The sequence below is a fragment of the Ictidomys tridecemlineatus genome, unplaced genomic scaffold (assembly GCF_052094955.1).
Source record: "Ictidomys tridecemlineatus isolate mIctTri1 unplaced genomic scaffold, mIctTri1.hap1 Scaffold_48, whole genome shotgun sequence".
In the NCBI taxonomy this organism is placed as follows: Eukaryota; Metazoa; Chordata; class Mammalia; order Rodentia; family Sciuridae; genus Ictidomys; species Ictidomys tridecemlineatus.
The window spans coordinates 1,869,802-1,881,668 of NW_027523119.1; the positions used below are offsets into that span (position 1 = coordinate 1,869,802).

At 40.0% G+C, this 11,867-nt stretch overlaps 1 protein-coding gene across 1 annotated transcript in view; it reads right to left on the bottom strand.

Annotated features, from left to right (window-relative positions):
• LOC101959896 (tRNA (32-2'-O)-methyltransferase regulator THADA-like) overlaps positions 1–9,389 on the bottom strand; it is a 60,508-nt gene extending 51,119 nt beyond the window's left edge. Inside the window, 1 exon segment of the mRNA XM_078036762.1 lies at positions 9,295–9,389. Within this exon segment, the coding sequence (XP_077892888.1) occupies positions 9,295–9,389 (95 nt within the window).
• Between the last annotated feature and the right edge of the window lie 2,478 nt (positions 9,390–11,867).

Here is an 11,867-nt window from a genome sequence, read left to right on the forward strand (position 1 = left end):
CCTCCTTGTTCACTTAGCTCTAGTTACATGGCCTTCTGACAACCCTGGCCTCTGACACCCTAACAGTCTTTACTCTTATTTCTTTCACCCAGAACATTCTTCTCTCAAATACCCAATAATCAAAAATCACCTTATCACATAGAGCAAAGTTATGTGAAATGGCCACTGTATTTTACACTGAAATTACTACCCCACCTTTGATGTTCTTTCCCCCATCCCTTAGCTCCCATGCCATCTAATATCCTTTATGTTGTTTATTATGTCTATTTTCTATCTTCCCCTTGTAATACAACCCCATTCTAGATTATTTGATTCATTATATCTCCAATTCCTAGAACATTGTTTAAAACATAGTAGGTAGTCAATAAAACTTTACTGAATGGATAAATTAAACTTATGTCAATTTTACCTCAATTAATCTAAATCAAGGTGTTGGGGCTGGGGCTTAGCAGTAGTGCACTCGCCTGGCATGTGTAAGGCACTGAGTTCAATTCTCAGCACCACATATAAATAAATAAAATAAAGGTCTATCAACAACTATATTTTTAAAAAAATCTAAATCAAAACTAATAGGCTTTTTTTATTGATTGAATAGCTTTTCTGGAAGAAAAAAATTCAAAAATTGGAATATTCTGAAAAAGAAAGTCAGTAGAGAGGTAACATACAATTACATAATTAAACCACGTTATAGAACTACAATAAATAAGACTATGATGTGGTACATCAATGAACATGTCCAAGTCTAAAATCAATAAAACTCTTGTTTATGCAAGCATATATAACACAACAATGTAGCATCCCTAATATGTGAGGAAAGACAAGACTATTCAAGAGTTTGGTGATTAGTGACTTTTATATGAAAAAGCAATCTAAGTTGAACCTCTACCTCACATTATACTCAGGACTTAATTCCAGATGAATTTTAAAGCTGAAAAAAAATAATAATTATAAGACAAGTAAATAATTCTCTAGTAATCTTGTATTAGAAGGCTGGGAATACAGATCAGTAGAGAGTGCTTGCCTAGGATGATTCTTCTTCATCATCATCATCATCATCTTAGAGAAAACATATAAGTAAGGCATGAAGCTCAGGAATCTATACAAAGAAAAGTATTAATAATGTTGATAACAAAATATTTCTTTAATTTTCATTAAAAGATAACATGAAGAAAACTTTAAACAAGAAAAAGAAATATATATGGCATATAATCTACTCATAGTTCTTACAAATGAAAAAAATTATGAGAAGATATACAAAAGTTATGTAATGATTAAAAAGATAAACTTCACACATTAAAAAATGTTCGACCACATGAGCATCTGAGAAATGCAAATTATACAAGAGAGTATTTATCACCCTTAGATTGTAAAGATTTAAAGAATGATATTAACCAGTGCTAGAGAGCTATGAAGAAACAGGCACTCATTCACTGTTGATGGAAGTACAAACTGGCATAACTTTTGGGGAGTACAATTTAATAATAGCTATAAAAATTTTAACATGAATAACTTTTGGTCTTAAAAATTCAATTTCTAGGAATTCTCTCATGTATACAAAGGATACTGGACTTTGGGCCTTTAAGCCTGAGTTCCAGTCCAAGGTTAACCAGGGGGTATGACTTTGAGCAAAGAACTTCATGTCTCTGAGTGGCATATTGCTCACCTATAAAAATGAGAATGTTACTACTGGCCTTAGAGGATTGTCGTAGAAATTAATGTGATTGGCCTGTCACATAATAGGCACTGTGTAAAATGATAAAGAGAACTAACGTATTAAGTAAGCAAAATCCAGTAGACTATGTGAAGGTTAAAAGGGTCATAATTGTGGGGATTCTTTAATATAGGTTTTTAGTCCTTACAGTGTGACTTGATGTGGGTTTTAAGATATTCATCTGCATCCAGACACACGTGTGCTCTGCAGACAAGTACATTTATCTGCAGATTAGATATCAACTATTTGAAATATCTGAAATAGAACCTTATTTGCAGAATCATGCCTAAAAGCCCTAGGTGTGCAAATGCCAGATTAAAGTCTATGTAGAGGAGAAGTGCATGCCCAAACCCAGAGGTTGTTCAGAAACTATGATATGGGGAGAGCAAGGAAAGTCAGAGATGACAGGAGAGAAAGAGGCAGGAGAATGACTAACGCCCCCTGGAAGCTTTGCTTGAGGCTTGCATCATGAGTAATGTTAAGCCCGTGACATGCAGAAAAGGTTAAATTTCATTCTGTTTGCTCTGCTTAGGAAGTTTGGAGTCTATGCAGTATGCATTGAAAAGGATAAAACTGCAGGCTCAATTCTAATGATGTGGATTTCAGTTATCTGGAAAAATCCTTATAGAAGGAAGTGTGGCTATTTCTCTATATACTCGATTTTTTAAAATATTTTTTAGTTATAGGTGGACACAATGTCTTTATTTACTTTATGTGGTACTGAGAACAAAATAGCTGAATTCTATCAGCTTTATCACCTAATTATCTCTAGAAACTGGCCGGTTCCCAGCATTTAGCATGAGGCCAGCCTTGCACTGGGCTCTGCAAGTGAATAAATGAATTCAATGAATTAATGAACAAGCCAAAGAAGGAAACAATGTGCATGTGTACAATATGCATGTGTCTGTAACACATGAACTGCCTGCATATAAAGAAAGACAACGATGTGTAAAACTACCCCTCTTTTTCTTTTTCAGAGCAGAAACCCCTCTCTTGGGACCATTCATAAACAAGAGACACCAACACTGCCGTGCCAGTGTCATGTGAAATGACACAATGAAACATATAAATCACTAAAACTTCCCTGTCTGCACAAGACTAAATTCTTTCTCTTTCAGTTTGTGCTACTGGACACTCTCCTGGTTTCATAGTTTGGTTTGGGTTAAGTAGGGGCCGCAGAGGGTGGTCATTTTGTTTTAGAACATGGATTCTCAATCTCATCACCACTGATATTTGGGACCAGATAATTCTTGTTTGAGGAGTGGGCTGCCCTGTTCATTTTAGGATACTTAACCACAACCCTAGCCTCTGCCTACCAGATGCCAGTAGAATCCCTCAAACATGGCAATAAAAAATGTCTCCGGGTATTGTGAAATGTCCCCTGGTGGGGGACAAAATATATAGAAAGAATAGGAATAAGTATTAAAGTTTCCCTGATGAATTCAACCCCACACGGTAGAATTCAGTCATCATAAAGTGTTGAGCGATTTATAAGTGAATGAAACCTACACAAGTTATCATATGTATCCTAAACAGATTGCTCCCACTGAGGAACAGCTTATAATAATTTTAAATATGATGATACAGGATGAATCACCAGAATAAATGAACTTACCAAAACCCATGTTATTGGAGATTTGGGGAATGACCTATTTTTAAACCTTGCTGGTGACAGCTATCTGGGCTCAATACATATAGAACAAGCCTTTTTGGAGTTCTCTAGTAGATAAAGTGTATAGCAATAATCATAAACATCACCTGAATAGCTATTGTGCCTCAGGTACTATGCTAAGCATGTAATATGGATTCTAAATTCATATTTGTAATCCAGTGAGGTCAACACTGATAGTGCTGTTTTGCAATGATGGACCTAGGGCAGAGAGAGAAGTGACTCACCCAGGGGCACGTAGCTATTAACTGGGCAGGGTGTGGTTTGAACCCCAGCCGAATGGCACCAGTCCTTGCTCTGAACTGGTAAGCCAACTGCTCTTTGATGTAAACTCAAAGGGCATTGAGTCTACTGAAATTCTCAGGGAAGCAATTCTCAAGGATTGCTTCTATCTATTTGAATCTAAAAACCAGGAAATCAATGGATCCCATTCTCCAAACCCTGGATGCATCTTCCAGATTTCCTTCCTGTATGCCTAACCTGCTCCTATGACCATTCTTTTCTTTTCTTTTTCTTTGTGGATCCATTGTTTTCCCCAACTTGCTCTGTTGATTTCCCCCTCTAAATAGAAAAAAAATTACAAGTTTCCATTTGAGTTAAACCCATGGTTTGCAGCAGAGAATCAACATTGCAGAAGTGGCCACAATGCAGAGGAACTTAGTTTTGTCTTGTCTTTAGCTTACAACTGCCTGGGGATGAGCTCAGAAAGATAGGGTCTCTGATGCTGAGCACACAGTGGGGACAGTCAATGCCACTTAAGCTCAGTTTCAGGAGACCACGTCCTTAACCTTGACTGACCATCATCAAGCTTTAGCTGCACAGAATTCCTGGGTCTGTGCCTCAGGAAAGTTTAGAACCTTAATCCAGAGAACCTTAAGTTTGTCATGGATCACTTGTCAGTCATGGAAATGTTGAGTAGAGAATTGGATTCTCAGACCAGGATTCTGAAGGTTCTATTGCCTCTTCATCATTTCCCACCTGAGAGTTCCTTGAAGTCTCATCTTTAATGAGTACTCTTCACTTCTGAATTAGTCATATTGCTTCTTCCTATGCTTGCTTCTTTTATCATTTGAGCTGTCTCTTGAACAATCAAGTCGGGTGAGGGCTGAAAGATGGGCCCATGGTCGCACGGTAATAGTGAGTGACTCAAAGAGAGGGTGCGTGCCTAGGTCAGTGCCAGCACCTAGCAGGAACTGCCTTTCTGAGCTACTGACTTTGCTGTAGACCCTGTAAGTCACTAGGAAAACCTGCAATGACCACAAAATCACTACTTTACATTTTCCCCTTGCCTAAGACTTGAAAGCCAGTGCATGTTCAATACATTCAAATTTCAGTAAGAACATTTGATAAAGCAAATGCAATTAGATCAGAAGTAACTTTAGGGGCAGCAACAATTAGTATTTGAGCGTGACTTTAAAAGCTCTTAAGTATCCTTTGGCACAACATCACCATTCCAGTTTTCTATTGTTCTGTAAAAGAGTAGATCCTGTACCTTTGCTTTTCAATAGACATTTAAAAACTCACAGAAAGTACACAGTGTACCTGTTTTGTAGATGGTAGCAATAGATTTCTATCTGGTAGCAGTAGATTTCCATTTTAATAAGATCTGCTCATAATAGAGCAGTAGAAATGTGCTTTCAGGGTGGTAGAAGCAGGATTCTACCTGTACCATGTACAGGGTCTAAAACTCAAAGGTGTAAAAGCTAAAAGCATGCTTGTGTCCCACAGCCCATGGGTAAGCACTTACTGTTTTAGTCAGGATCATGTAATGATGCAGCATAGTATGTTTAAAACAAAAATCCATAGATTTTAGACTTATGCCACTTGGAAATTGAATCCCAGGTGTGCTATTATTTCCTAGCTACAGAATATCAGGTGAATTACTTAACAACTCTGAGCTTCAGGTTACTTATCTGTTAGTGGGAATCACAATGGTCACTTCTAGGGAAGGTTGCTCCTAGCACAGAAGTCTCCCAAAGGAAGGCACTTTGGTCCGTGTTGCTCACAGTGCATCCTCAACACTTTGGATGTCTCCTGTCTCATGGTGACCTTTGAAAATACATGTGGAATAAATGAATCAAGGGGGTTTTGAAAGGATTAAATAAGCTAACAACAGCAGCTGTTGTTTACAAAGTGCCTGCTTAATAAATGGTAGCTACTATTATTTCAGAGAACAGAAAACAACTGGACAAATCTTGTACTGATACATACAAGTCAAAAGTTCAGAGCAAAGCAGAGGTCAGACACCAGAAATGAAGAAGTAGGTGGGGAGCCTGAGTTATCCACAGTGGGAGAGTCTGAAAATAACCTCCAAACAGGGGAATAGAAGTTACCTTGTAGGTTTTCTAAGCATCCAAACCCACTTTGCCAGTACCCCATTCCTGCAGGCTGTCTGGGGAGTTAAGGGTTTGTCTTCTTTTTCATTCTGTGGAATAAGCTGAGGGGACCTGGGTCCACAAGAGTTGCAGGAACTACATGGAATCAGCAAGAGGTCAGAACCACGTGGCTTCAGCTGTGGCCTCATCTAAACTGGGGTGACCAACCATGTGTGCATGGAGATCTGCGGGTATCCTTTAACATCCACTCAGAGAAATAATTGCGTGGTTCAGATATTTAAGACATTTGGAGGAGGCTTTGCTTTCCCAGCTGCCATTAGATTTGTCATTTGATGAGCAGCTTTGGCAGCAGCAGACCACATCACTGAAGGGAAGGACACACATTTCCCTGGAAGGTTTAACAGTGATGCCTGGGTGAGAATTTTAAATTGCCTGGCTCCCTGTCCCTCTCTAAAGCAGAGGACACACTTGCTTGGGTCTCATGGCAGTTCCGGGATGCTGAGGTTCAAATGCTATGGCTTGGTCTTTCACTGCCTGAGCAAAATATTCATTTAAAACTCATCAGGAAAGACAGTAGAATGAATCAGACAAAACTTTCTTATGTCTATATATGAATACACCATCTGTGTAACTGCACATCGTGGTGAACCACTAGAATGGGATCCTAAATAGAATAAGTTATACTCCATGTTCATATAATATGTCAGAGTACACTCTGCTGTAATGTATATCTAAAAAGAACAAATAAAAATTATGAAAAAATTAAATTAATCAGGGAAATTTGAACACAGATATTTTCTTTATTTTGGTTTATATAAGCAAATTAATTTTATGACTTATTTTATTTAATAATATTGTTATTGTTTAAGAGTTTTTTTCTTTTATAATAAAATCTGTGGAAGATACAATGTTGGATATATGTTTTGAACAAGCCAGGATTTGGAGGAGGGAAATGATTGGTGTGGAGACATAGATTGGCTATGAGCTGATAAGCACTGAAGCTGGATGGTGATATCTGGGGGGTTATTCTACTTCACTCCATTTGTATATGTTAACAATCTTCTATAGCTATAAACCTTTAATGAAAATTAACAAACTCATTTAATTCAAAATATAGGTGATTTTACAGAATCAGGGAGTTCTGTAGCAAGCTTTCACTAATTCAGAAGGGCGTTTGAGATCAACTATTATAGGCTTTCCAGTTTTACAAAAATGAGACCCATGTTAGTGCAAGTTTTCTGCTGGAACTTCTGTACATCACTGAGATTTAGTCCCTCCACTTCCCCACTCGGTCTGTCTCCTGTTTTGCTGGGGACTCATGAGCAGGGTTTTTAGCTCTCCCTATAGCTGAAGGGTTGATCCACAAGGTGGAGAAATATAGTGGCTTGGTTTCCCTCCCAAGGAGAGTCCATAAAGGTGACTTTTAGTAGGAGTGTCCAGAAGCTCTGGGTCCCTATCACAGCCTCCCTTGCTAGTTTGTATTCAAATAAACCTTGAGACCAAGCAAAGCCCAGATAACAATGTTTTGTGAAACTATTGCAGTTCTCTGGCTGGTCCAAGGACATCTAGCTTAGCTGGTGCTCTCTCCTCAAAGCATAGATGACATGGGGGATGATCATTAAAGCAGTTATCCCTGTCAGCAACTCCCCTTAAGCCCAAGGTCACCAAATATGGAAGAATTTTCACCTTCAGCATTCTTTCATCTCTGATGAAATGTATCTTGTGACTGTTAGTTGGAAAGCAAACTGTGAGATAAAACCTCTGGGTGTAGAGATAGCCAGCAGAAGTGTATGTTATGGAGTTGTGTGTGTGTGTGTGTGTGTGTGTGTGTGTGTGTGTGAGAGAGAGAGAGAGAGAGGGGGGGGAGAGAGAATGTATATAGTATAATTATATATATATATATATATATATATATATATATATTGCATATATAATGTTAAAGATGAACCTGAGGCAATCACTAAAGAAAAAAAAAGGTTCCTGATTGTGCTGGTGAAGGATCTTAGCATGGATGGATGCTAAGATCTCTTAGGGGAGTTTTCTAAGAAATTAAATCTAAGGCAATGTTTAATAATTACTTAGGAGCTAAGCAATATCAGAAAAATATTTTGTATTTTCTTCTGGGTTGCTCCCCCCCTCACCCCGCCATTTTCCATCTTGTTCATTTCTCCAGCCATGTGCAAACTCACATACTAGTTCCTCTTTACTTTTGAGGGTTTCACTTTAGCCCAATCTCCTCTTCCTTTTTAATCAGATTTTCAGTTGAATCATCCATTCCTGACCCTCATGGGGAAAATACATGGCTCTTTTCCTCACCAGAACCATTCAACGTCATTCCCTGCCCACCACTGACTTATGTCCAAATGAACCATAAAGTTTTGTGTTCAAGGCATAAAATTTCCATTGGCAACAGTGCCAGTCTTCCCTGTTTGGCTTGGATAAGAACAGTACTCAAGTGATAGACCTGGAAGACACTGTGAACTTTGTGAAGTTCAATGTTATTTCTTCTGGCGGTATTTTGGCAGGACCAGTCATATGGCTATTTGTGCGTGAAAGCTGGGCCACCTCTGGTCAGGTGTCCCAGGAGCTGAGCTTCCTCACATGGGCCTCACCAGCTCCCTCTGTGTCACCTTGGGCTTCTCTGTCCTTTGCCTCTCAGGTCCTCACTGTATGACAGGTGCACAGAGACTTAGAGGCACTGTTGGTTTTCTTTTTGCTTCATTTTGCTTGGGTTCCATTTCATTCTAATTGTTGCTAGATAATGCCTGAAGAGAAAATCTATTCTAAAGCTGTAAATGTGTTCTTCAAAGGCTGGATTCTCAAATGTAAAAATCAAGGGATATCGGATGAGGGGTGGAGATGTGACCACACGATACTAGCTCCTAAGGCTTATGTGAAGAACTGTTTTAAAACTCATGCAAGCTCACATATGCTCTTGTTCTTTGGAGAAATTAACTAAAATGTGGCAGCGATATCAGGACACATTATTCTGGAACATGTTGCTTTACTGTCCAGATGCCAGGAGAACCCAACCAGCAGGAATCAACTCATCATGGGCACCCTGATATGCTGCTTTGATTGATGCCCAGAGCACTAACCCACAGGGCCCTCTGGCCCACCATAATTTCTGGAATGTAGCCATCTTACCTGGAGTCAGGGCATCTTGCTGCCAAGTATAATTACCCAGCTCAGTATTTCTGACACAGACCCACTGGTAATTCTGAGATAAGAAGTTGAATGCATGTAGTTTATTTGGGGCCTCTACCCTGCTGGGAATCCCTGGGAGACTATGCAGAGCCTTCCTTGATCTGCCCACCAATTCTTCTTCTTCCCATAGCACTTCCAGTAGTCCATGTCCCCATCTAGGAGTTCCTCTGGCAGAGATCACAGCAGTTATCCCAAAAGGCCATTGTCTGAAGCCAGGTTTGGGGCTAGGCTGAGCACTTATGCCTGGAGCACCCATAGCATCCGCCACAGTCATACTTGTCACCAAGGTAGTTTCGGAGAGGGAGAAACTGAGGCACAGCAAGGTTAAGTACTGGCTCAGAGTCACATAGCTGCTAGAAGGGATCCGTTACCTGCGTTCTGTTCCTTCAACCTCATTGCCTCCTGGGCTATGGTTGTGGCAGAGATGGCTGGGAAACCCCCTAAAACTGGGAGTAGGACTTGCCATGATGGCCTTCTCTGATAGTGCTGCTCCAATAGGACCTTAGTATGATAATGTATCCCCTTCTTTCAGCCATGGTGACTAAGATTTCTGAGCAGACTGCATATGTTTCCATCCAAGCTGTGTGGCTTTGAAAAGCCAGATTACTTAAGTTTTCTGTGCCTTAATTAGAAAGCTTTCTATTTAATTATGGTCACTATCAAGACAAATTAATGCATGTGCAGTGCTTAGCAGGAAGCAAGGACCATAAAGTTATTCATTGTCGATGAAATTTTACATGTGGATGCTCTTTTCCATTTTGCTAAAATTTTTCTGGCTTAGGAATTAATATGAACATGTGTAAAACAAAAGTGCACATTTCACTGCAGCATTCATGTCTGATAGGCACCAAGCCTTCAAGCCTTCAAGCCTTCACCAGCATTCAAGCCTAAACACCATTGCACTTGAGATGAGTTTTTGATTGCCTGTCTTCACCGGGTGTTGGTAAAACTCCCTGAGGAAGTGGGATATGCTTGCCTTGCCCTTCCCAGCATCAGCAGTATGAGTGAGTTGGGTGCCCAGCCATGGGATCTGCTCAGGAGATGAACAATAGATAATTAAGAGCACACTTTCCCTTGGGTTGTTGGGGATATGGCATAGCCACACCACTGCTGCTGGTGAAACCAGCATAGAAAGAATTTAAGAGGTTACACCAAAAATGCACTCCTCCCAGAATTTTCTCTGTATGTAGAGAACACCCTCCTAAAGCCCTCAGAATAATTTTTAGCTGTGGCTCAATTTGAATTCCAACTGAGATGAAATTGGAAGCTAAACTATGAGATGTAGCATTTGGATGTGCACTATTAACATCTGCCATTAATTATCAGTATTAATATTTCATTATAGATAACACTGTGAGGTAAGGGGTGGACTGATTTTAACATCTCTTTGAACCTTGATACGCTCATTACGAGGGGTGAGTTCTAAATTGAAGGATCCTGTTTCACAGATGAAGAACTCAGACCTAGTGAGTTGTACAGACCACACTGCAGCAGATGGACCTGCTGAGCTGCTGTCACACACACACACACACACACTCACAGGGACAACCCCATGAGACCAGAGAGAAGAAGGCCATCCAGAAGCCCTGGAGTGTAGCCTCAGAAGGAATTAACCTGGCTGACATCTTGATCTTGGACTTCTAGCCTCCAGGACTATGAGAAAAAAAAGAAATCCTGGTGTTTGAGCCACCCTGTCCATAGTGCTTTGTCCCAGCCACTCGAGCAGACTCATACAGAGCACCTTTAATGTCACACATGTGCACTGCTGACTCCATCAGCTGCTCCCACCATACCTGAGGAAAGGCCCCTGGGGGACCTTCATTTCCAGATGTGGCCATCTCAAAACAGAAGCTGCAGCTTAGTTCTACTGTCCTGTGTTGCTATGTGTTCAAAACCCCAAGTTCCTTGTACTGTTTTGTTGTGTTTGGTCTTATTTTCTAGAAAAATGCAGAATCTCTGATTTGAAGGAGCTTTTCAATTCTAAAATCTGATTAAGCCTTTGTTTCTGATTACAGAAATGCTGAGTGTGTTGTAGGAGTAATGCATTTCAGAATCAATGGACAGATAACTGCTATTTCTAGATGCTTATTTGGAGACTCCTGTCAATTCCTTGCAACCCTGGATCATTTTAACACCCATTATAGGATGATCTTTCAGCAAGCACAAAGCAATTTGCCTGGCTTACCTGCCACACAGTGGCTCTGCCTCTTCTTGGGAGCTCCCTGTTCCTAATGGATGTTTGCTGGCATGATGGGGCTAGACTATGACCAGATGAGAAGGGCAGAGCCAGGGTGAGCCTCGGCAGGTCTCTGTGCTGACCTGGAGTTACAACAGAACAACCACAGAAAACATGAGACGTGAGGGGTAACCTGTCTGCTTTTGACAAGTGGTCTCACTTCTTCCATTTGTATTTTTATTTTTGTCTCCTTCACCTTTCCTAGCTCTACCTAGATTTGCTTTATTGCTTTATCCCTGTTGCTGGAGCTAGCAAATAACAATATAGGACATTCGGTTAAATTAGAATTTCAGCAAATAATTATTTGAGTATAAGTATAGAGCAAATGTGTCATACTAAAAAAATTCTTATTGTTCAGCTGAAATTCAAATTTAGCTGGACATCTTATATTTTATCTGGCAACCTGATCTGTCTCTTAATATGCCACGTGTGCGTTTCTCTTATGTGAATGTCTGTAGAGGTAGCTATAGAGACAGAGGGAGAGCAATCTCCTTCACAGATCTGCTTCTTTCCCTGGGAATCTACCAAACATTCCTCACCTCCATTCTTTTTGTTTTTTTGTTTGTTTTTTTGTTTTAAAAATGTTTTTGGTACTGGGATTTGAACCTAGGGGCACTTTACCACTGAGCCACATCCCCAGCCTTTTTTGGTATTTTATTTAAAGACAGGGTCTCGCTAAGTTGCTGAGGCTGGCTTTGAACTCTTGAT